The 27137-nt window shown below is 36.3% G+C and overlaps 1 protein-coding gene, 1 long non-coding RNA gene and 1 pseudogene across 3 annotated transcripts; all 3 read left to right on the forward strand.

The window, feature by feature from the left end:
• The first annotated feature begins 4493 nt into the window (after window positions 1-4493).
• LOC110661942 (serine/threonine-protein kinase ZRK1-like) lies at window positions 4494-7728 on the forward strand (annotated as a pseudogene).
• Window positions 7729-9416: 1688 nt separating this feature from the next.
• Window positions 9417-11417, forward strand: LOC110659901 (serine/threonine-protein kinase ZRK1-like). 2 transcript variants are annotated; one of them, XM_021817975.2, is made up of 2 exons: window positions 9417-9517; window positions 10363-11417. In XM_021817975.2, exon 2 carries the CDS (start codon window positions 10373-10375, stop codon window positions 11408-11410), a length of 1038 nt encoding a protein of 345 aa, XP_021673667.2. In that variant the 5' UTR covers window positions 9417-9517; window positions 10363-10372; the 3' UTR covers window positions 11411-11417. The 2 variants fall into 2 exon arrangements, with proteins under 2 accessions (XP_021673667.2, XP_057998743.1); XM_058142760.1 differs by having other exon boundaries at window positions 9442-9517; window positions 10350-11417.
• Window positions 11418-13979: 2562 nt separating this feature from the next.
• LOC131177673 (uncharacterized) lies at window positions 13980-15464 on the forward strand. Its single transcript, XR_009147036.1, has 2 exons — window positions 13980-14944; window positions 15093-15464. It is a non-coding gene; the product is annotated as an uncharacterized LOC131177673 (long non-coding RNA).
• Window positions 15465-27137: the final 11673 nt, after the last annotated feature.

Genomic DNA, 27137 nt, shown 5'->3' on the forward strand with positions numbered 1-27137 from the left:
TAATGAGTACTCATCCATACTCACCTCAGACTGGGAAGTCAAAAAGGGAGGAACATAATCATACTCACCCCAGACTGATAAGTCAAAGAGGGAGGAATAATCACACTCACCCCATTAATGGAGGAGGAACATAATATCCGTGTTATGCCAATTGTGAGTCAAAACAATTCCAAACATTTTATTCAAATGATCCGTAAGAATCCAATAAATTTTCAAAGTTATAATTTCATTCACAAAATGGCAACACAATTTGTAATTCACTTCAATTTCCACAAAAACCATTTACAGTGCTTTTCAATCAATAAGTATCCATCAATATCATTCAAACAATTTTTCACAGTTTCAAACCATTCACAATGTTTTTCAATCAATAAGTGTCCACCAAACACATTTCCACAATTTAAAACAATAATATACAAATAGTCATAATTTATTTCAATTGAAAAATTCAAAAGAAATAGCCGTTGTGCACAAACCTCTGATGACTGTCCCCCTGGTCTGGACTCAGTGTTTCCTTCCCTTTTCTTTGAGTCCTTGTTAATCGAGAAACACAATTTGAAGTGTTTCAAGACTAAATTAAACTGTCTCTATCGATGGTGTTTGGTAAATAATGCATGAACTCAATTATTCACTTAATCACCTAATATACCGACTCGTTGCGTTTTAGGTAAATTAGGTTTTAGTGTCGTTAATATGTCACATTCGATAGGGTTTTAGGTTTGGTACGTTTTACCAAAGTCATTTTCTTGTTTAGTGCATTTTAATGCAAATTCTTTGGATTAGGGACCTTTGGTTTGACCTAGCCGGACGATCTAGTTCCCTCGGTTTTTGGTCTCGGTCGAAACTACAAACTTGTAGATCTAGGTCTTATGGACGCGGTGCAAAATTTTAGGTCAATCCGAGTTAAGTAGACCAAGTTATGGTCATAACACTATTGCTGGTCAATTGGTATCAAATTAGGTCAATTTTGGGTCAATTTGGTCAACTCTGGTTCGGCCAGTTTTTGGACCCGAACTTGTGCAAGTTGTTTGACTTGCTTATAGTCATTTTTGGGCTTTGGTGTCTTCATAAGACTTGTAGGTATGGGTCTTAACTATTCATGGTTAAAATTTCAGGTCAATTGGACCTGTTTTGAGTGAGTTATGGCCTAAACACTCACTGCTGCCCAATTGGTCATTTTTCAGGTCCTAATTGCACCTAATCCGAATTGGTCATTTTCTTAGGTCACATTGCAAGCAGAATTTTGGTATGTTTTCTCAATGAAAGTTGGCACATTTTGTGCCTAGTTCCACCTCCAATTGGTGCCTAGTTCCACCTCCAATTGGTCTCATACCAATTGAGGTTACACATTTAAACTTATTAGCTAAAATGTACACTGCCCTTGGTTACTTTGCTTAACACACATCAATCACACACATTTACCTTGCAATTTGTTCACTTCCCTACCAATCTGTTTTGGTACATTACCAAAAGCATATTCTACTTTACATTAACATTACTTTGGGCAGATTACAATTACCCTCAACACACCAAATATAATTCACATTTACAAATTCTAAGTACCATTACATACACACCTAACCATTATAAATCTTACATACACTTTACAATATCAATCTACATACATATCCATCAATCCTTCTAAGTCAATATTCTGCCTACACTTCCATGAATACATACATTTACTCAAGTGTTCCCAAGCTGCCGAAAATTGTCCTTCAACATCAAAGTGCCCTACAATTTACCAATTCTCATCCAAGTGCATAAATCACCATATATATGTGAAATAATTCACTAGGATATTAAATCACCAAGATCAACATTATTTCTCATCAATTATATGCATAATAAATCATTAAATGCGTGACCCCATGGCTGTCCAAAAATGGCTATCTCAATAACTATTTAAACTTTAAAATTTCCTTCACCAAACTAACACCCATTACATGAACATAAAGTTTAACAAAGGAATTCTCAAAAATGTAAACTTACCTTTGATTGTAACTTGCTAAACCTTCACCAAACTTCTCAAATTTGGTATCAATATCTTCCTTGTGATGTGTAGACCATTTTTGATGAAGGAACTCAAGTGATTAGAAGTGAAATGAGTGGTTAGATGAGCTTGCATGAAAAATGGCCATGGTGGTTCCCATTTTCTTCAATTCGGCAATGTTTATGAAATGAGGAAGATGAACATTCTGATGGGTTTAGTGGACTTACATCAGCCACATTTTATGTTTAATTTAATCCTTTAGTGGTCCACTTACTCATTTAATTATATAATAATGCTTAAATGTGTTATTTACACATTTTTCACTTCATTTTTGGCTATTTACTTTATGTACCACCAAATTAATTTTTCATTTCATTTTCTAAGTGTAATATTATTTATTTTTAATGGACATTTAGGTCAAAAGACACTTCGGGATGTCAAATGACCATAATGCCCCTGTTCAGGTGGCATTCCCGATTTTTCGGTATTACCGGGTTTTGTCTATTTTTCGATTTCTCACTTTTCTTTGTACTAATTATTTAATTTTTCTTTAATCTTTCTAATGAGATTTATACTTCAATAAGGGTCTATTTATGTCCTAAAAATGTTTTCTAGGGTTCCCCACAGTCCAGGGCCAGTCAACGGTCCACGCCGTGACTTCCCGGTGCGGTCACCCATCGCTAGGTTTCCCGGCTCACTTATTCGGTTACATTTCTTTGCTATGATTTTTTCTTTGTTTTTCTTGTATTTTCTTTTCTTGTATTTCATTATTTATGTCTCCTCTCTCATATCAAGGTGTAGTTCTAGGCATCCTAGCTGTCCGGACAGCACTGGTCACCGGAACAGCAGAACGCACTACCGAACTTAGGGGTGTTACAATAATAATAACAAATATTAATTAATATTAGGAAATTAAAATTAAAAAATATTAAATTATTAACATAAAAAATAATACATACTAATTATAAATAAATCAAATCTCTATATTTTATTTTTATAATCTGTTATGTGAACTACATTTTTGTCTTTCAAAATTTTCAATAAAAATTTTATAATAAAAATAATAGAAAATATAACAATAAAGTAAAAATATTTATTAAAAATATGAAATAATTTAAAATTGATTAAATTATATAATAGTTGATTATGAGATCGTAAATTAATGATCAATTTTCTTTAAATTAATGGCAATTAGTGACTTTTTCTTCTTCTTATTATTGTTGTTATTGTCATTATCATCGCCATATTTTAAATTATTGCTTATTTTAAACTATTATTATTATTATTATTATTATAATAGAGTGTGACATGTGGTAAATAATATTTTTGCATAAATGAATTTATAAAAAACAATATAAATAATTTTTAAATATTCATTTAATCATAAAAGTGTCTTAATTTTTAAAAATTAAATTTTACACAAAATAATAATTTAAATCATAAATATTAAGGTAATATTATAAATAATAATAATAATTAAAAGAAAAAATAAATAATAATTAGTGTAAAATAGTATTATTAATTGAAAGTGACACGTAGTAAGTTCTTTAAGAAAAGTGTCACTTGACATTCATTTGAGAATACCTTTTTACTTTATATACATATATATAGTGAATAATTTTTTTTTAAATTTAATAGAGATATAATGGACATTAATCATATCTCTTTTTCAATATAAAAATGAATTATTTCATAATAGGTAAAGAGAAATTGAAACTTGAGATCTCTCCTCTCCTTTGAAAGACCAACTAGACAACCTTTATTAGCAAATGAGGGTGCAAATTAAACTTTATTTTGATTTTACATGATATATAAAATTAGAAATGATTTTAATTTCTTTATTGTAATTTATTATTTGCTTCTTTCATATGGTGAAATCCATGTTTAACAAGTACTTGCTATTTACTACATATATTTTTATCAAAACTTTAATTAGAAAAAAAAAACTATATTGCAAGAAAAAGAATAAAGTCGAACCAAATTAAACAATGTCTTTTATTTGGACTTATATATATGTGTGTGTATAGACAAGAAATCAAAATTTTCAATAATTTTGACAAATGGTGTTAAAATAACCCTCGAGATCATGCATACTTGCCAATAAGGCTATTCGCATCTCTTTTCTCTCTTTGAGCCGATTCTTTGTGGAGATCTTATTTGGCTGCAAGCTGCACGTACATCTTCTGTGTTGTAATATATCTAGTTTTGGTACAGGGTGTATGTATAATTGAATTTTCACCTTTAGTTTTTAATAAAAATCTTGTTAATTCTCCATTTGAATCTCTTAGCTGGGCAACTACACTCTGCTTCTCCTATCTCTCTCAAGGATTAGAAAAGATTTGGCTGAAATTAGGTGCAAGCTGCAGGTACTTCTTCTTTATCACCCTCAACTAATTCTCTCTCTTTTTCTTTTTTTTGGCTAACTCGTTGATGTTATGGCTGAACACACACACATATAATTGCTTGAAGTCAGCATGTTCAGTTTATATGTACAGGCAAGATGATGAGATGCTTCAGAGGCAACAAGGATCAGATTGAGAGAGAGACAGCAGTAATGAGAAATGGAAGAATGTTATTAGAAAGTCGATTTCCATTAACAATGGCAGAGGTAATCCTATCCGTTCCTTTTCTGTCCAAGAACTTAGCAATGCAACAAATAACTATGATCAAAATCAAATGTTTTCTGAAGACGGAATCTACAGATTGTACAAGGGTTTGCTTCACGACCGCCCAGTAATTATGAAAAGGTATAAAAATCATGAACCATACCTGAAGAACTCTATCAGTGATATTGTATTCTCATCACAAATGAGTGTGCATAAAAATGTTCTCAAACTGTTGGGATGTTGCTTAGAGTCCCCGATTCCTATGCTGGGAAGGGAACTCTTGATCATTGCATTATTAAGGATAGAGATAGAGCAAATTTTCAACCTATATCATGGAAAAATAGGTTGAAGATTGCAGTTGATGTGGCTAATGTGATTGCTTATCTTCACGCTGCATTCCCAAGGCCTATTGTTCATAGAGATATCAAATCCAGAAAAATCCTGCTGGATGACGACTACAGGGCTAAATCAAGTGCTTTTTCATTATCCATATCAATTCCAGAAGGTGAAACTCACATAGATAGGGAACTTGTGAGTTAAAAAATATATAGAGTTAAAGGTATTTTCATCATTTTTATTTATAATTAACTGTCAATCAGATAAAGGGAGTAATTTGTAAGTTTTTCAAATTTCATGAAATAAATTACTTAATTTTGAAAATATAGGAATTAAATTATAAATTTTGTTAAACTTCCAATATTAAATTGTAATTTACCTATTAGAAACTTGATTATACAATTTAAGCCTTAGGTAAACTTTCTTATATATATATATATATATATCATGTTAGTTGATGTGGTGGATGTTAGTATTTAAATTGTTGGCGAAAAAATTTAATTTAAGTGTGTCAAAATTAGTCCAACGATATCTTAACTATAAATATTAAAAAAAATTGAAAAAATAAATTGAGAATTAATTAAACTCGAATATAATCATTAATTTTTTTATTTTATTAAAAAATTAAAAAAAACTTTTAATTTCGGTTTTTTCATGCTATAGTCAGAAAAAATTAAACATAATTTTAATGATATTAGCTAGTTAATAAAATTTTACTTTTGTGGCAAAAGGAAACTACTCTTCCACAAAATTAAAATTTGAAAAAAAAATCAACAACACAAAAATAGATTGAGTGCACTGGGCACCATCTTTTATAATCACTTAGGATTCACTCTTTTGTATTTTTATTTTTGTCACAATCCAAAATTTTTCACTTAGGATTCACTCTTTTGTATTTTTATTTTTGTCACAATCCAAAATTTTATGTCTTGACCGGTGCATAATTTAAGTATTTTTAAATTATGCAAGCCTTATCAGAGTATCTTGAATAAATATATTGTCACTTACTAATCTCGAAAAAATAAAATAAAATCTAAATAAACAAAATACTGAATAAACATCATAAATATCCTATAAGTAAACTGCGGAGTCTCAACAGATTTCAAATAAAAACTTAAACTGTTCAATAAACTAAATTAATTATTAACCCGAGGAAACATAAATTTGGGCATACCATGAGAACAAATCAAAGATTGTCTCTCAACAGATTTCAAATAAAAACTTAAACTGTTCAATAAACTAAATTAATTATTAATCCGAGGAAACATGAATTTGGACATACCATGAGAACAAATCAAAAATTGTCCCTCTCCAGAAAATAGACTAAATATTTGAATCAGCTGCATAATTCTACTGATTTGAAACAGATAACAGGCAAAGAAAATGTGATTTGAGCTAATGCTCAATAAATGATAATTACTGTACACAACGGAATAGGAACAGACTGACGCTTGATTAATTTCGCAATAAATTTTCTATCCAATAAAATAATGCTCATGCTATCAAAATTATTAGTAAAATAATTACATAAAATATATAAAAATCATTCAAATAAATTTTATGGTACAGTACACCAAGATAATGATAACCCACATTACCAAAGGCCAGATGGTAAGCGCGCTACCAGATATTAGATAACTTCCTCCTCCTTCACAGATTTCAATGCATATGATACTAATGCAAACCATAAAGTGTAATGATGCATAACTCAACATACAACCTAATACCGTGATAGTCTACAGAGCAGGGTCAGATAAATACAGATACTAGACACAATACTAGGCACATGTACCAATTCAAAACAGAAAATCAAATTGTACAAATCAATCAAAATCCACAAAAAATTTCAGATAGCAAATAATAACTGATAATGCAATTCCAACAATTTATTTCAATAATTTCAGATAGTCAATGAGATCAAATGTTTTTAACGTATGGAATATACAAAATTTATAAGGGTTTTCTGCAAGACCGCCCGGTAATCGCGAAAAAGTATGAAAATAATGAAGATTACTTGGAGTTCTCTATCAGTGATATAGTGTTTGCATCATAAATGAGTGCGCATAAAAATGTTCTCAAACTCTTAGGTTGCTGCTTAGAGTCCCCAGTTCCTATTCTAGTTTATGAACCTGCAGAGATGGGAATTCTAGATCATTACATTTTAAAGGATGAACATAGAGCCGATTTGCGACCTTTTTCATGGAAGAATAGGTTGAAGATTGCAGTTGATGTGGCTAATGTGATTGATTATCTTCACACTGCATTCCCAAGTCCTATTGTTCATAGAGATATCAAATCCAGACATGTCCTGCTGGATGAACAGTACAGGGCCAAATTGAGTGATTTTTCATTTTCCATATCAATTCCAGAAGGTAAAACCCACATAGAGACGGAACTGTTGATGGGGACATTTGGATATATAGGTCCTGAATATCTTTTAGAAGGCAAGTTTAGTGAGAAGATTGATGTTTTTAGTTTTGGTGTACTAATGTTAGTGCTTTTGACTGGAAAAAGACCGTCCAATCGATTGGATTATGGCCACCTAGATTTGCATTTGTTGGATTTTTTCATGAAATGTATGGAAGAAAACGAAAGGCTAGTCAAGCTTATAGACCCTATAATTGTTGAAGAAGGGACATGGTCTGGGAAAAAGCAGCAACTCAAAGCTTATGCAAGGCTTGCCTTTCAATGCATTTTCAACCCAGTTGAGGAAAGGCCAGAAATAACTGATGTGGCAAACAACTCAGACAGGTTTATCAATCCCTAGTTTCTACATGTGATCGTCAAGACTAGTTATTTTCTTTATTCAACTATATCAGCAGTGGTCAAATGTATGACTCTTGTTGATTATTAAATATTGTCCCTTATATGGACTTGTAGACTAGATTATATTTATGTATTTATATGCACAGGCTTTCAAACTTTTCAATAATTTTGACAAATGGTGTCGAATTAGCCCTCAGGATTGTTTAAAACGCAAGCAATTCAGACTTGCCAATAACCCCAACTCTGATGATTATTCTTTTTTTTTTTTTTTGAATGAATCTAATCTTCATTGGAAGCTGCCTGATGAGATAGAAAACGAATATTTAACAATTTTTTTTTTTTGAGGAAATTCAATACAATTAATTAATAATAATAAGAAGCTATTGCCAGTTGCTGGCATAAATGGACAATCGTACTTTGACCATCAGAATTCGATCAGAAGGTAAGTTTAATGAGAAGATTGATGTTTATATTTTTGATGTACTTGTCTTGTTGCTTTTGACTGGAAAAAAAAGGCGCTGAATACATATGCTGACGATCCAAACGATCAATTATTGGCGATCTGTTTCAAGAAATATATTGAGGAAAATGAAAGATTAGACGAGCTCATGGACCACATAATTCTTGAAGAGGGGCCATGGCCTATGAAGGAGCAGCAAATACAAGCTTTTGCAAGACTTTCACTTCAAATGCATTCGTGACCTTGGTGGGGAGTAGCAAGACTTGCGATGTTGCTCTAACTCAACTGTTATAATCAGCACGTAAATCTAAAGCACATACATAAATCGCACAGTTACATAATATAGAAAAAAGATTCAACTCAAAGATATATTTATACTGGTCTATACCGCGGGCATTGTCCCTGCACCCCCCAAGGAGATCAACGGTAGGCTTCAGGCCTGGGCCGACTCCGCTACCATCGCAAATCTCTCTTTTTATCTAATCAGATTAAAACGCAAAAACTTTTGGGTCGGGTCACAATTCGAGTACATAATAAACATATTCAAAATTTAAGCCACAAAAATATAAAACTTTCTTTTGTTCATTTAGCTCTTATTAAAACTTAAATTCTATGCTTTATAGCCCTGGTCTCAATATACCATCGAACTAAAGCAAATTGATTTCTGCCTCTGATATTTTGATTACTTGAAAAAAATGAAAAAGTGAAGGAGAATAGGCCAGAAATCACTGATGTAGGCAAACAAATTAAGATAGATTTATCAGTCCTTAATTTCTACTTGTAATCATCAAGAATAGGGTTTTGTATCTATATAGTAGCGCCAAAATATATGATTCTTGATGGTTGTTTCTATTTTTTTTATTATTAAAAAAAAATGACTTTTTAAAGGTGTGGAGAGTGAAGAGGTTTTTAATTAAGTCTCATCATTTAATCATTTTATTATTTATCAATTGTATTGTGAGAAAGAAAATTAACTTCCATATTGCATTCCATCAATTATTATTTATTTCTTTAGACCTCTGTGGAATAAAAAAATTGACAAAAAATAAGGTTCTATATATTGATCAACAGAACTATTTGTTGCTGTCAAATTAACCTCTTGATTAATTAATGCCAAAAACGCCAACTTCTATGAATCATCAATCATTTTAATAAATCTAATCCTCATTGGAAGCTGCCTGATCATATGATTCATCAATTGTCGTAATCAATTAATTAATTAATTAATTAATCATTATCTCTAAAGTCTAACAAATTAACAATCATTCTTATCATCAGAATAGGAGGTATAATCGCATATCTTTTCTCTCTTTCTGCTGGTTCTCTGAAAAGATCTAATTTGGCTGCACACAGCAGGTACTTTCTCTCAGTTATGCTTAGACGTATCTAGTTTTGGTACAGGAAGCATGTTTAATTGAATTTTCACCTTTAGTTTTTACTAAAAATCTTGTTAATTCCATTTGAATCTCTTAGCTGGGCAACTTCACACTCTGCTTCTGGGTGTTGGACCTGCTGGGTGCTGATTTTTGGTTTCACTTTACTTATATTTTGTTAGTTTGCCAGGTTTTTCATGGGGACTTGTTTTGACAGCAGCTGCGTTATGCTTTGTAACTGATATTTTTATGTCTCATCTGTGAGGTTTTTCTGGTTTTTTTTCACTTAAAATTTCATTCAAGTCATAGATTGGGTCTTTAGGTTGGTCTATTTGATCAGGTTTTAGTTTTGCTTGCTATGTTAATTTTTTTTTTTGAATCGATTAAAAATAAATAAAGTTTTTGATTTATACATATCAAAAACTACACTCTGCTTCTCTCAAGGATTAGAAAAGATTTGGCTGAAATTAGGTTTTTGTCAACCTCAATTAATTCTGGTATTTACATGCTTTGTTCAATTGATTTTTTATTCATGGACATCAACTTTCTGTTTAATTTTATCAAGTTATCAACTTTAATTAGTGTTAAAATCACAGATTTTCCATTTAGACCTGGGTTCAATTTTATGGTTAATTTTTTTGAAGTTTATTTAAATGATTGTTTCTTGATAATGTGGACCAAATCAAAGGCAGTTACAGACTTGAACTTTAATTAGATGATTTGATTGAATGAGCAAGTGTTATAGCTGATGCATGATCCCACTTTATAGCATGTGAACACACTCACATATACATGTTGGAAGTCAGCATGTTTAGTTCATATGGACAGGCAAGGCAAGATGATGAGATGCTTCGGAGGCAACAAGGATGAGATTGAGAGTGAAAAAGCAGTAATGAGAAATGGAGGAATGTTATTAGAAAAGGCGATTGCCATTAATAATGGCAGAGGTAATCCTATCCGTTCCTTTTCTATCCAAGAGCTTAACAATGCAACAAATAGCTATGATCCAAATCAAATGTTTTTTGAAGAAGAAATGTACAAAATGTATAAGGGTTTTATACAAGATCGCCCAGTAATCGTGAAAAAGTATGAAAATGATGAAAATTTCTTGGAGAACTCTATCAGTGATATAGTGTTTGCATCACAAATGAGTGTACATAAAAATGTTCTCAAACTGTTAGGTTGCTGCTTAGAGTCCCCAATTCCTATTCTAGTTTTTGAACATGCAGAGATGGGAATTCTTGATCATTACATTTTTAAAGATGAACAAAGAGCCGATTTGCGACCTTTATCATGGAAGAATAGGTTGAAGATTGCAGTTGATGTAGCTAATGTGATTGCTTATCTTCACACTGCATTCCCAAGGCCTATTGTTCATAGAGATATCAAATCCAGAAAAATCCTGCTGGATGAAGACTACAGGGCCAAATTGAGTGATTTTTCGTTATCCATATCAATTCCAGAAGGTAAAACCCACATAGTGACTGAAAATTTGACGGGGACATTTGGATATCTAGATCCTGAATATCTTTCAGAAGGTAAGTTTAATGAGAAGGCTGATGTCTTTGGTTTTGGTGTACTTCTGCTAGTGCTTTTGACTGGAAAAGGTCCGTACAATCGATTGGATTATGACCACCTAAATTTGCGTTTGGTGGAGTTTTTCGAGAAATGTATGGAAGAAAATGAAAGGTTAGACAAGCTTATGGACCCTATAATTATTGAAGAGGGGACATGGTCTGGGAAAGAGCAGCAACTCAAAGCTTATGCAAGGCTTGCCCTTCAGTGCATTTGCAAAAGAAGTGAAAATAGGCCAGAAATCACTGATGTTGGCAAACAACTTAGACAGATTTATCAATCCCTAATTTCTTCTTGTTGATCATCAAGATTACTTATTTTCTTTATTTAACTATATCAGCAGTGGTCAAATGTATGAATCTTGTTGATTAAACATTGTGTCTTATTTGGACTCGTAGACTAGATTATATATATGTATCTATATGGACAAGCTTTCAAACTTTTCAATAATTTTGACAAATAGTGTCAAATTAGACCTCAGGATTGTTTAAAATGCAAGCATTTCAGACTTGCCAATAACCCCAACTCTTATGATTAATCATTTTTTTTTTAATGAATCTAATCTTCATTGGAAGCTGCCTGATGAGATAGGAAAAGAACAAGGAAAAGGTCAGTCCACTTGTCTTAATTAATTAATCATTATCTCTAATAAATCTTGATGATGTAAGTGGAAGACATGGGTATCATCTTGATCCCAAGTTCCTATTCTAGTTTTTGAACATGCAGAGATGGGTATTTTTGATCGTTATTCCTAAGCGTATAAGTTAAGTGCAAAAACACTCATATTTTTGTTCTCTAAAGTCATGGATTCGACACCCCTGTAAGCAGAGCTCATTTTTCAGATGACATGACGAAGAAAACCAGTTTTAAGCCAGATTGGACAGGCCAGTGGTTCAAGTCACGGTTAATTCGGTCCGACCAGGTGGTTTGCAAGTGAAACTTGGAAGAAGCTGCCTCGTGGATAGAAAAAGAACATTTAATATAATTTTTTTTGAGGAAATTCAATACAATTAAGTAATAATAATAAAAAGCTATTGCCAGTTGCTGGCATAAATTGACCATCATATTTTGACTATCAGAATTGGATCAGAAGGTAAGTTTAATGAGAAGATTGATGTTTATAGTTTTGATGTACTTCTCTTGTTGCTTTTGACTGGAAAGAAGGCAATGAATACAGATGCTGATGACCCAAACGAGCAATTATTGGTGATCTGTTTCAAGAAATATATTGAGGAAAATGAAAGGTTAGACGAGCTCATGGACCACATAATTCTTGAACAGGGCCATGGCCCGTGAAGGAGCAGCAATTACAAGCTTTTATTCATGTGCAAGTGAGATGGTGTATATAGAACCATTTTCTATTAAATTATTACTCATACCCATTCATTCTTTATTAATAATTAATTAATTTCATTAGGATAAGAATTTCAAGTTAGTATAGGAAATTTCTCTTCAATTCAACCCAACAAGAAAATTTTGTTAAAAAATAACAAAGAAAAGGAAAAGTGTGGCAAGTGGGCATAGATTAAAATGGCTTTTCCACTCAGAAACATAATAAGGTGAAGTAGCTTTCAATTAATGATTATATAATAGACATTGCTAAACAAAGATTGAAGGGTCTAATCATTAGATTGGAATCTGGGATTCATGGACTAATGGAAAGGTCTATTCTTGCCTTCTAACCACCGGACCTAATCACTTGAAAAACTCTTTTAGACAACACTTTTTTAAATTTTGCCCTTTCACTACAAATAGAGCCAACTATATGGTAGAGATTCCCTTAAATCACCAAATAAAATCTTCTTTATGCTTTCTTTTTAAACTTATCAAGCTGTTTAATGAGTTTAGTGCATGTTAAGTTATTGATCAATGATTATTACTCTTTAATTGATTTTCTTATGAAAATATACACACTTTAAATTATGAAGGATATTGAAGACTTTTCACACTTATTGATTCACAATAAATATTTTTTCAACAGATAATTGAGGAAATGGAGATTTAAATTTGAGTACCTCAGATAAGTTATATGTTTTTAGTTACTGAATCAAGTCAAGATGAAAATAAATGTTTTGAATTTTTAATTTATTGATTATTAATTTTAAAAGTTAATTTAAAAATTATATTTAGCAAACATTACATATAAACAATGAAAAATTAAAAATTAGTACTTTGATTAACTAAAAAAATTAAAAATTAGTTTTTAAATACTCAATTAATTGAATATTTAAATTTCATGACAATAAATAATTTTTATATTTTATAAATTCAAATTTAAGAATAAATAATTAATTCTTAAGTTTTTTTTTCTCTATTGATTTTAAATATATTATTTCTTAAACTCTAAATTATAAATAAAATAAATCGAATTTAACTCCACTTAAAAATTAATTTAAGAAAAAAAATTATTGAAATACCTCAAATATTTCAAATTAATATGGAATAATATTAATTTTATCATTTATTTAATCTAATTATTAAAACTTAAGAGAGTGATTTCTTTTTAAAATATATATTATATTTAAATTTAAACTCTAGTCATTATAGAAATTATTTCACTTAATTAAAATTTACTAGTTAAATCTTATATATCTTAAAATTTATTTTAAAAAATGTCATTGAAAAAAGATAACAAAAATAATTAAAAAATAATTCATTTAAATAAAAATATATAAATATTTTTTAGTAATTAAATTAACATAAAAATTTTAATTATTAAATTTTAGAAATCATTTACCTAAAAAAAATATAAATAAAAAGATGGATCATATCATTATTTTATTAAAATTAAAGTATATTTTATTTTATTAATAATTAATTAACAAAATATCTTGTATGGATTAACCTTTCTTCCTGGGCTTTACCGAGATCATTAATTTCCCTTGTTTTCTTTTGCACGCTATTTTTTTTTAATTTAAATAAATTTATTTTTTGGTTTTTGGTGGTTTGTGTTCTGTTTCAGTTTCTGTTGTTAAATCGTCAGATTCTCATCGCTTAAGAAAAGAAAAAAGAAAAATAAAAAACCCACAAAGAATCTCTTTTGAGATCCAACACCACAATGCCAATTTCTCTTTAATCCTGCCCCTATAACAATTGCGGTTTTTCTTTCTCTATCATTCCCATTGTCCCTCTAAATTACCACTAAACCCACTCTTTTCTCACTCAATTCTGTGCCCAGTGTTCATTGTTTTGGGTTCCCAGATTCGATTCACCTCTAAAGTTTTGTTTTTTTGGACCGGATCAAAAGCTTCAATTGAGGCTCTAGTGGATTTGTGGTGGGGTTTTCATGGTTGTTTGATTTGTTGACTTTTGGGTTTGAATTGCTGATCATAAGAAGCTGAGATTGCTGGGATTTGTGTTTGGTTGGTGTTGCATGTAGGGAATTCTTCAGTTTGGGGCTCAAATTCAGTGAGTTTTGGTTGAATGCGGAGAAGGAGATTTCTAAGGATTTGGATTTTATAAATTTTAGGGTTTTGGCTTTGATTTGGTGACTCTACATGTGTAAGCAGTAAGGGGTCCTCTGCTAGACTGTGGAGGATCCCTATTAATTGTTTTATTATTTTCCTAATTATTATTGTTGAAGAGGTTGAGAAATGCAAATAATAACAATCAGTTGATTTGAAGGCTTTGTTTTTGGCAAGTTGAGGGATTTTGCATACTTGGCATTTTGTGGATTGGTATTGATTGTCGCACATATATATACATAAACTGTTTTTGGGAGGGCGATGTTTGGTTCTAGTACAGCTACCGGCCATGAAGATACTGTAGTGGTTCCTATGCGCTTTGTGTGGCCGTACGGAGGGAGGAGTGTCTTTCTCAGTGGCTCTTTCACTGGGTGAGTTACTAGATTGACCAAATTCAGATTTTTGACTTGATTTCTTACTAATAGTGAACGCATAAATGGGCTTTTCTAGTTTAGTGATATTTAATTGTGTGTATTGGATGATTGATGGCGGTTTTGAATGGAATTATTATCTGAACAGTTGGACTGAACACATATCTATGTAACCAATGGAGGATGCCCGACTGTTTTCCAAGTTATTTGCAGCTTAACACCAGGACACCACCAGGTTGGCTGACTGCAATGCTTGATATTATTCTCATAACTCAGCTTGTCAAGGCATTTTTAAGAGCTATGAGACTTGAGTATATTTAATGTCATAGCATGTGTTATTTGAAATATTTTCATTGTATAATTGGCGTCCTGGAATTTTTGATATGAATGTTATGTCTATATGTAGTATAGCAGTTAACGCCAATGATTATCAAGGAGCAAACATGGACAGAATGTGAAATGCTACTTCTTAATAGTTATATCCAATACATTCTTGCACATAAAGTGTTAAGAGACAAAATTAGACCCCCATGTCCAATTGGGGAAAAAAAAAAAGGAAAAAAGAATAAAGAAAATATTGTGTCTAGCTTTGGAGAAGGCTACTCATTGTGCAACTTAGTCCTCTTCCTTGGACCGATCAACAAAGAGATAAGATTACACAAAGGAATTAAATGATTTAGGACTCAGGGGTTCTCAAATTGGTTCCCTGTATAAGCTACCTTTTGTACCGTAAAGCCTTCATGCATTCCATCAGCAGTCATAGGGGCTCTCTAATATCAGTAAGCAAAGTTTGTTTAAATCCAGGTTATCAATGCATACAAATTAGCACGTGGTTGTGTATGGCTATTATTTATATGGTTATTAGTATTACCCAACATTGGCCTTAAAAATAAGATATATATATATATGTATTTTTTTTTTTTTTTTGTTTCTAATTGTTCCAATTTGTTGCAGACCTAAATTATGTTGGGACAGCTATAAAATATTGGACTTTGGGTAACTTTTATGGGATTTTCCTTTTAATACATTGTTGGTGATTGTTAGGGACTGAATCACTGAATGTTAAAAGCATTACATTTCGATATGTTTGTCTTTTTTATTTCCTTATTGAGTGCTTATTGATGTTTAATGCAACAAAGAGATGTTAATTTTGGGCGTTGCTACTGATATTCATTTTTTTGTCCATTTAAATGTAGTACAAGTTTTTGTTGACGGAGAATGGCGGCATGATGAACACCAGCCCTCTGTAAGTGGGAATTATGGGGTAGTAAATACAGTTTTCTTACCTAGTCAACCTTATATGAATACTCCAGTTCTTGATCTTGAGACATCTGGATCTAATATGGAGCTGGATGATGCCTTTTCACGTCCGGTAAGAGTCTAATTGAACTTTTAGCCAGTCATGAAGTCCCATTGTCTCATCATCTTGATTTCAGAGTGTTCATAATCATTTTTCAAGTACTGCTTATTTCTCATGTCTGTAACAAGGATTAAGTAATCACTTCTTTTTGGATCTGTTATCCATTGTACTTTCCCAGTTTATGTATAAGCATAAATGACTTTAGTCCATTATTTTCAGTAAATTGTTCATTCTTGATATATGCATGGTTCACTGTAGACAAGCCATGCCTGCCAAACTGTCGTGTCATTAGATTTTCTTGGAGGAATATGAATATTTATTGGAGGAATATGAATATTCAAATAGGAAAAAGAAAGGAGGGAGAGCGGGGGGGGGGGGGGGAGAGGAGAGGGGGGGGTGCAGAAGCAAGAAAAAAGAGAAAAAGAGATGTGAAAAAAAAAAAATTTTTTTTAAAAGCTGACGACACCAAATTTTGTTCGATCCCTAGAATCAATAAAAATTCTTCTTTGAACAACTAATCACGTTTAGGTCCCTCCTTGATAGGCGGTCACATTTCCGATCTCTCCTCACACAGATTTGAATCAATGCTAAGTCCTAGCATCCCTTAAAACTCAGCCGATCTCTCAAATCATTTACCGATCCCTCAAACCCGTTGCCGAATTTCCGGACTCGTCGGGTATATTCCTGATCTCTGTTGATGAATAAAATGAACGGGCACTAGATCTTTTCCTACCAATTTTATTGCCGACCTCCTTTCCGAAAGTTTAAGAGCTAAAGTTTTGGTTCGATTCGATCTTAAGTGTTCGAGTTAAATTTTGGTCAAGTTACATTCGACATTTCTTCCCTACCGATCTCATGTTCAAAGTGCTTTCCGATCTCTCATACTTAGATTAATAATCACATTTAGTTTTTGTTTTCTTTGTGCTCATACAATCAAATACTCAGACAAATAATGGTTTAAAATTTTCCGATCACAATCATTCATTGAACAAAAGGCATTTCATTTCATGTCATAATTTGTACAAGTTATTGGTGAGGATCACCCCACTGATCTACATTTGGATCACTCCTCTCTCCCTCTCACCCTCGGCTTCATCCTCCTTTGTCTTCATCATTGTCCTCGGGAGCCACATCGGCCATCCAAGAAAAGTCTTCTTAGGTAACGCTCTGGAGTGCGGCCAAGAGATCCTTGTGAGCCTTCACATAGGCCTCGGCTATTCCGTCACCATCTCTTCATCCCTCTCCTTAAGCTCCTTATCTTTCTCCTTAAGCTCCTTATCCTTCGCCTCAAGTTCCTCTATAAGTTGAGCGACTGGCTAACCGTTGGCATGAAGCACTGGACTTCCTTAAGAGCACGGTCCCTCTCATCCAAAGCACGATTACATTCGCCAACCGGTCTTCATGGAGCTTTGCGTCCCTCGACTTGAGATATATAATCCGGCGGATGAGAGTTGGGATCGGAGGAATCCACCTCTGATTCTTCTTCCGATCTCCTTACCCGGTATTTGAATCCTCTCCGGATCATGGTGCGGTTCACGGACACTCCACGTTTAAGCTCATGGTCCGAGTCAATATGTCGTCGAGACCATTCAGGATAGCTTGTCCCGATCCTCTGAAAGAAGATGGTAGACCCGGGACTTTGGCGAAATCGAGTTCTCCTTGTGATCGGTTATTCCTCAAGCGATCGATCGATGCTTGAGCGCCCGAGAAGAGGTCCTCCCGAAGCTTGAGAAGGCCCCCTTCCTGCTTGGAACAAGCGCAAGAGTCGGAGGCTGCTCCTCCGATCTAGGAGAGATCGGGTAGCCGGTGGTCGCGGACCGAAGGTTGGGAGGATCACTTTGTATCTCCCGAGTTCGTGGCCAGGCGTTTGGAGTCGTTCAACGCTTTATCTCCTTTATCTTCGGAGATCTCTCTCTCCTTCTTCCATTTCCTTGAACCCTCACCACCCGCCATACTGCACAAAGAAAAGGTTAGTGAGATCGCTAAGGTCACGAGATCGAGGTATAGAAAATACCGATGCGAGGTTAGAGAGCGGAAGCTTCGCGGTCTTGGCGATGGCGATTGAGCAGTCCAATGGTGCGGCTCGGCGATCCAGAATCCAAACAAGAATACTTTTTAGTGGCAGCCTCACTCTTGAGATCCATCACTATCAAACTTTCCTCTTCGCTCGGGGTAATATGGTTGGAAGCAAGGGTCCACTGGTACCACCAGTGGGAAATCCTCAAAGCGGCTCGGATCTTTGCTCCTCACAATGAAGAAAGCGATTCTTCCGGTTCTTAAGAGGCGAGGCGGTCGGAAAGAGCCGCAATTAGGCCGCTGAAAGAACCGATGGTCATCGTCCTTTCGGTGAGTTAGCCGGTGCGGCTTGGCGAACACTTTAGTGTAGGTCTGATTCCCTTAGCTCGGCATAGACCTCGGAAAGCAACCAAGATCCGCCACGAGTTGGGGTGGATTTGAACAATGGATATTCGGTGAAATTTTAGGACCTCCTTATAGAAATCGGCTAGAGGAACCTCGGGCCAGGCCTTTAAGCGTTCTTCGTACACCATGACCATGTCATCCTCTTCAAAAGAATGATCGACGAAGATCGCCATGGCACTTGATCGGCTCATATGAATCGGGACAAATGTTGTATTCTTGAACAAGCGATTGCGGTCAGTTCGAAGAACCGATGGAAGCTCGTCTATAGGAAGGGTCTCTCTCTTGAAGAAGAGGCGCGTGCGCCTTAATGGTACGACAGGCCAGGCACAGGCGAGAGACCCTAAGGGGTCGGAGTTGCGCTTGGCTGATGCCTCTTCTTCATCGGACGATGACCAAGAGAACTCAATGGAAGGAGGGCTAGCGCTCTCGACCTTGGCACCGCTCATTTTCAAAAGAAACAAAGAACTTAAACAAAAAAGAAGATCAAAGTCCTTACGAGTCTAATCGGCGTCGGGCGGAGAAAATGAGAGAACTTGAAGCTATGAGCGAGAGGCGAAAATGAAATGAGAGAACAAGCTAACCCTCCCTATTTATACTAGTCCGAGCATTTAATGCTCGCGAGGTTCTAGGCGGCGCATCGATTGGTGAGACTCGACAGCTGTTCTGACACTTCTCTCAAATGTCCGAATGTTCAAAGATCGGTTAATTGGAGATCGGCATAATAAGTTAAATATTTTGAATAAAGGATCAGTCAAGTGTCATTCAAGTAAAGAACCAGATCGGATAACCACCTCAGAGATCGGAAAATAATCAATGCAATAATAATAAGATGATAATTGACAAAATAAAATTTTTATTTCCAAAAGATCTGATTACATCATTTGGGCAATCTCCAGGGATCGGATTACATTAAAGATCGGATTACATCATTTGGGCGATCTCTAGGGATCGGATTACAATAAAGGACTAACTACATCATTTGGGTGATCTCTAGAGATCTGATTACATTGACAGACTACATCATTTTGGCGATCTAAGGATCGGTTTACAACTGATCCCAAGGATACTCCCAGGAGATCCATGGATCAGTTTATAACTAATTCCAAGGATACTCCCAGGTGTTCCAAGGATCAGTTTATAACTGATCCCAAGGATATTGCCGACCGGATGCTTCATCCGCTGTCGGAACACCCAATGTGGATCAGAATCGCTGTCGGAACACTCAATGTGATGAGAAGCCGAATGAACTCAGTTGAGCAACTCGAGATCGGTACAACCGAAGCCCGCAATACGGATCGGTCAAATCCAGTTCTCTCACCATCGTCAATTAGGACCATCCAATCACCGGGATCGTAATTTTCGAGCGAGAAAGGAATTCCATCGGAAGAGGATCAAAACCACGGTTATGGCGGAACTTTCCGGAGCAGCTAGAACCAAGAAACAAGGAGAAAGAGAAAAATCGAATGAAGGAAATGCCACTATCAACGGGGTATATATAGGGAAATTGGGCATTTAATGCTTTGGCGGAAAGCAGCGGGCGCTTGAAAATCGAGATATAATTAATGCTTGGACCGAATCCATACTGATCAAGTGATAAAAGGGATCGGAGATAGGAGATCGACATGAGAGATCGGAATAGGAGCTAGGGGAGGATCGGAAGACAAAAGAATAAGACAAATTCCAATAACCGTCGTCGAATCGAGCCGAGGTAGTTAAAGCGTGTGACGAGATCTCCACCGCGCGCCTAAGAATCGCACTTAATCTTGTGAGTGCGGGTGTGTCATGTGATCCTGTACATCCCAATCTCCACCGTTGATCTCACTTGTAAGGATGAATCGGAACCCTTGGATCAAAGAAGATGACGATACCAGCGTTTTTCACTCTCAGCCCTCAGATCGTTCCGGACAAGAGGATTCAAGACCGTCGGATTAAAAGAGGAAAAGGACAAATACTTTGAGAAGTGATCTCAGCCATTCGTTTTGATTCTCTTTAATTCCTGAACATCCGATCATGTACTTCAAAATCCTGACCCTCCATCTCCCTCAAAATGAATCTTGACCCTTCATGGGGAGCACCCGATTCCTATAAATACCTGCATGAAAAACTGTTCAAGGGGGGGACAAAAAAATATAAGCCAGAGGCTGCTATTATCGTGGAGGAACTCTGAAACTTCATTCAGTTTGTTACTCTGCTGTTTTGTAGTGATTAAAAGACTTTTGAAACTAGTTTTCAGGAGTGTTTTCTTGGAAAAGGTTTTGAATACTGGAACTCCATATTTCCAGTTTGTTCATTATCTGACATCAACTCTCAGGCTGATCAATCCGCCATCTTCGTCACTATTTACCATCTCATAGTTATTTCAACACATTTGGCTCCTCACAGACATCAACTCTCAGGCTGATCAATCCGCCATCTTCATCACTATTTACCACCTCATAGTTATTTCAATATATTTGGCTCCTCACAGGTAAGAGCTCATACTGTTGCTTACGTTTATTTTCCACACTTCCTTTGTTCTTTATATATCTGCAACTTCCTTCAAGGATTATTTTGCACTAGAGAACCTCAAAAGGTGTTATTGTAGGAGTTCATGCTACTGTTTTATTAAGCGTCTACGTTTATTTCCCGCATTTTCCTTGTTCTTCTTACGTCTAGACCATTTCTGCACAAGCAATCCCAAAGAAAGTCACTCTCAAATCATTTTTAGTGATCGGTTCATTTTATTGATCTCAGTCATTTAAAATCAGTTTTCTAACTCTTTGTAGTATGTAAATGGTTGGGTAAGCGTAGGTAGCTGCAACTTAGAGGTCTCCTTTAAAAGAGGACTGAATAACACGCCGGGAAGATAGCCGAACTATTAGGTGGCGTAAACAATTCGGCAAGATGTCATAAATAGAACCAAAGTAAACATAACAGAATAGATCGGACGTTAATAGATATTGGTAAAATGACTACATGAAAAGGTCGATGAATCAAGTCTAGTGTTCCCCTGTTCAGCCACGGGTATCGAAACCTTATCGGCATTTTTGAAGGTCGAATTCTTAGTTTTAGGTTCTTAAGACTCGTAGGCGTGGTTAAATTTTTAAAGGTCGGAAAAGTTTTTGTCAGAGTCTCATCAAAATAGAAGAATTCGGAAGAGTCCTTATCCTATCATTGCCTAAAAGTTTTAAGTCAACTCTTAAAGGAGATCGGAGGAGGGTTCTTATCCGGTCTCCCTTCAAAATTTTGATAAACATTAAGTAGGGATCGGAAGAGAGTTCTTATCCGGTCTCAACTCAAAACATTAACGAATAACTCTAAAGGAGATCGGAGGAGGGTTCTTATCCGGTCTCCTCTCAAAATTTTAATAAATAACTTAAAAGAGATCGGAGGAGGATTCTTATCCGGTCTCCCTTCAAAATTTTAATAAACATTAAATAAGGATCGGAGGAGAGTTCTTATCCGGTCTCCACCTCAAATTTTAATAAACATCTGAAAGAGATCGGAGGAGAGTTCTTATCCGGTCTCATCCTCAAAACTTTAAATAAATAACTTAAAAGAGACCGGAGGAGGGTTCTTATCCGGTCTCCCCTCATAATTTTAATGAACAACTTAAAAAAGATCGGAGGAGAGTTCTTATCCGATTCTCACACCCGTTCACTAAGGTTGTCTCATTTACTTATGTATCTGGGTGATCCAAATTTAGTGAAATTTCAAACATTCCTTCTACCAAAAGGATTAACATTGCCGCCTAAGCCCTTCTAACTAATTTGTAAAGGACGCAGAATTAAATCTACTTACCCTTATTAAGGGACGAGGTGGGGTGCCTAACACCTTCCCCACCCGTTTACGGACCCCGAACTTAGAATCTCTGTTTTAAAGTGGTTTCATTTTTAATTTAAACTTCTCAAATGGTTTTCTTTAGTTTCCCTCAAAATTAAGGTGGCGACTCCTCACTCTTTCCCACTTCGGTGAGTGATCGTCCGGGCGACCGCAAAATCCCATTGCGACAGCTTGGCGACTCCACTGGGGAGTTGTTTGGGGACCTAACCCCAGTCTAGAGGCCCAAAAGTAGGCTTAATTTTTGTCCGATCAAATTATAGTTAGATGGGCTCACTCGACGATGTTTTATACGTTGATTATTATTGCTGCTAACCGTTTTGTTTGTTTTGCCTGTTTTATTCCCTCTCAGTGCTCTTCGCTCGAAAAAAAAAGGAAAAAGGGAAAATGAAAAAATAAAATCCCCCTGAATTGGGAAGAGGTAAAAGTGTCCCTTCACACACTGAACACTCACACAATGTCCTCACACACTATGGTCCTAACCCGGGCTTTCTTACCCTTTTAGGAAAGTAGGAGGGAGTCATGTAGCGGTGCAGTGGGTTTTACCCGTTAGTATCAGTGAAGGCTTACGCTCAAATTGAAACTCGTTCTATTTACCGTGATACAGTGGAATTTTCCCGACAATATCATGGGGTAGAATGGGGCTCTCTTGTTCTGATGAGGGGCAATTTGGGAACTGTGGCTATTAGAAAAATTAGATCTGAGCTAAACCGTCACGATAGTGAAAGCCGTAGTAAAGCGCCTCATAAGATAGAACTATCCGGATAGGTAGCGCTTACGGTGTTAGGAGTCTCCCTACTATAGGACAAAGGGGCATACTTACTCTTACCTATTACCTTTAATTTCCTTTTGTTTATTTCTTTTGAGGGTAATTTTGAATCCTACCAAAACGCCTACACATTTTCCTACTTTGATAAATGTGTACGTGTTACCAATCAGCAGTATGATTCAAAATTACCTAATTTGTCTTACTAACAAATTCTCCATGAGCGTTACCAAACCGAGTGCAGCAAAGGATAGGCATCATTTTTATCATGGCATCCTCGAGTCGATCGTGAAAAGGCTCGAGAATGCTAGACTTTGGTCGAATCGGTTCATAGTCCGGTACCCTCGCAAAATGATGCTTAGAGGCACTGTTAGCTCGCTACCTTCGCTAGATCTGGACAAAATAGAGGTCAAAATGAACAACCTCGAGGTATGTCTAATAGATGGAGGTTGCTTCCGACCAGTCAAGGTGCAGTTTGAAGAAATGCGGAAGGATTGCAACCTTAATGCAAGTCAAGGTCCAAATCCGGCATTAAAAGCCATGTTGTCGGTTTGGAATCCTAAGTGCGGAGTATTCTCTTTCAATGATATTGACACGGTCCCCACTATGGAAGAATATCGGGCATTCTTTGGGGATCCCATACTCCTTGCGAGCAGGATCTACTTACACCTTGAGCATAGACGGACACAGAAGCGGTTGGCACATATGTTGGGTTTTCCCCGGAAGAAGTGAAGTCGAGAAAGCGATCAAAGGGAACACGCATGGATGGTATTGGGCGTACCTTGAAAGCGGTTAGATCATTACCTCCAGAAAGCGGTGGGATCAAGCTTCCATGGCACTCGCCTTGGGAATCTATGGTCGATCCTGTTCCGGGGCCATTGAGGATCATCACTTGCGGTCGATGGAGGTATTTTGGGCGATAGAAAGGCAGGATCAATCCGATACGCAATTCTTGCGAAACCTTGTTAACCTAACTACTGCGGACAACGGGGAAAGGGTCCATTAAGTGTTGCTCTCGGTTGTTATACCTCTGGACTATCGGTCACATGTGTCTGTGGAGACAAAAGGATTGACTTGGTACCTTGACCAGCCTCCCATTGAGAAGATGGCCGGTTAGTGATCAGCCCAAGAATGAAAAAGCGATGGCGGGAGCGGATTTTGAGTTTCAATAGCCATGGTTCTTGTTGGAGGAAGGCTGTGGCGTCAAGTCAACCCTTCTTGATCGTGCAGGAGGTATTCGATCGGTGTCACGATTGGGATAACCGGGTACACAAGTTACACTCGGCATTGGTAATGAGGCGATTCGGCTCAACACAATCTGTGATCAACATTGAAGAATACCACCAAGGTCACTTCTACCATGAGCTCAAGGAAGAAGAAGGGTTGAAAATGGCTCGCAAGTCTGGGAAAGCATCACTCGATAGAGAAATCACCCAAAGGCAGAGTGCCTCGGCGATTATCTTAAATGGAGAAGCGCGGGGACCGAGAACACTCTTGTAGAATTCAGGGCGACAACCCTCGCCAAGGCGCCTTATTAGAGGAAGCGATAATCGCTGGTTGACTCGCTACAAAGGCAAATACTGAGAACTCACAATTGCGGGAACAAATAAAGCAGTGAAGGACCAACAGAGAAAATTAAGAGGAGGATAAGAAAGCTCGGGGAAGAGGCAAGGGCCGAAAGAATAGGGTTGAAGAGCAAGAAGTGCGATGGGAAAAGGAAAGAGACTCTCTCAAGTGAGGTTAAAGAGATGAAAGAGGCGAGAATAGTAAGCTTGAGGAAAGGATGAAGTACCAAGAGGTGCTCGTTGAAGAGTATAAGCAGGAAAACAAGAAGAAGAAGCTTGAATTAAAAAGCAGGCACTACTCATCAACGATATCTTGAAAGAGTGTGCTAAAGAGAGAAAAGAAAAGAAAAACAAGCTGCCCTCTATCAAGAACTAAAAGAGAATGTAGATCAATTTGGAGAGAACAATAGCACGAGGAAAACAAGAATTATTACGGAATCAGAGTATGCCAGAAAGCATTCGATCCTGCAGGCAAGAAGAGAGGTTATATGAGTATCTCAGAAAATGTCATCTTATTATAAAGAACCTTCCAGAGCCAAGGCCAATGTAAAAGACACAATGTGTAAATTACTCAGTTAATGAAGTGATTTTTGAACCATTGTTTAGCAAAATTTGTGAATGAATAGTATGACTCCCGTAGGAACTTCCTCGCTAGGGTTATGTGAAAAATTGAAATGCGCTATATGGGCAAGTATCATAAATGCGCATTCAATCTCGTCATTCACGGTCAGACTATCGAACGATGCCATGATAAAGCTGAGGCAATTATCCTTTTTACAGATTTCGACTTGGCTCTCAAATGCCACTGTATCCTTCGTCCAGACCAGGACTTTTAGTTTCTCTGCAAAAATTCAAATTTCATTTAAAATTTTCTTTTTACCCCTCACAGGAAATCAATATTGATTCAAACAAGGCAAGTCTGACCAAACACACGGTTCAACCCAAGCGAGTGTACTTAACAAGATCTCGAACAAGGAAGATAATGGAAAATCAGGAGCAAGTACAGAACCTCGAGGGCGGTCTCAGAGTTGAAAGATCAGCTTTCTGAAATTATGAGACTAATGAAGGAAATGTCTCAGAACAAACCTACTTCAGAACCTAGCCCACCATTACCTCCTCCACCCCCTACAGCAAATGATCCTCAACAAGCTTCAACCTCTTTTACCTTTCAGTCCCCCATTCCGGACCCGACAATCACTGTCAATCCGGTGACCATAAATAATGACCCACCTTTTTCCTATTACCCGGCCCTCTCAAATGCCGAGCCTCACCATTCAATCCCGATCCCTCCAGTTTACTCCACCCCTCAGCTCCCGGTTGGAGGAGTGTATCATGCGGTGGAAGGAGAACATAGGGCGAGAGATAACGAGAAACTATCTGCCCTAGAAGAAAGACTGAGAGCAATAGAAATTTGAACATGTATGGTTCGATCGATGTGTAAATCACCGAGATTGGTGCGGATGTGGTGGTACCACCCAAATTCAAGGTTCGGATTTAGACAAGTACAGGAAACTCGGATCCCGCATCCACGGCAACCTACATTGCCAAAATGCGCCTTAACGAAGGCGATAGACTTCTCATTCACTTCTTTCACGAGCCTCTCGGGCGGCTACGAGATGGTGCATACAATTGGGCAGAGCAAGCTACACTCTGGAAGGATTTAGCCGATACCTTTACGAAGCAATATAAATTCAATTGTGATCGGCACCCACAAGGAGGGACCTCGAACACAGTGCAGAAAGGCGGAAGGTTTTAAGCGGTATGCCCAACGATGGAGGGAGAAGGTCGAAGTATATCCTCCGGTGGCCAGACAATGAACTTTGCTCCTATTCATGAAACATTGAAGGCTCCTACTTCAACCTAATGATTGGCAATACCTCCAATAGCTTCTCGGATATCATCCAAGCCGGTGAGAGAATTGAAGCTAATCGAGAATAGGAAGACTACGAGTTGGTGAAAACCACAGTGAAGAAGCCCGCCAATTTTGGCAAGAAGAAGGAAGGTGATGTACACTCTGTCACCGTCAAATAATTACCCCAATTTCCCCAAAATAACTACTCTGGCCATATCCTCCTCTCGAGCTCAACTATCGCGAACATCCCACCCCTTTCCCTAATTATTCACAACCACGCCCACAATGCCCCACTGCAAATTTCCAACCAAGACCACCTCCTCCTCGGCTCAACCACGGCCACCACAAAATAACCCAAGACCTCCAAGGAATCCTGATCCACCCCTTCCCCTCCCTCTCAGTGAAATATA

Source organism: Hevea brasiliensis, unplaced genomic scaffold (genome assembly GCF_030052815.1).
Source record: "Hevea brasiliensis isolate MT/VB/25A 57/8 unplaced genomic scaffold, ASM3005281v1 Scaf7, whole genome shotgun sequence".
In the NCBI taxonomy this organism is placed as follows: domain Eukaryota; kingdom Viridiplantae; phylum Streptophyta; class Magnoliopsida; order Malpighiales; family Euphorbiaceae; genus Hevea; species Hevea brasiliensis.

Coding starts and splice junctions, on each gene's coding strand:
- LOC110659901 (XM_058142760.1), top strand. CDS start 10,355: ATGGACAGGCAAGGCAAGATGATGAGATGCTTCGGAGGCAACAAGGAT.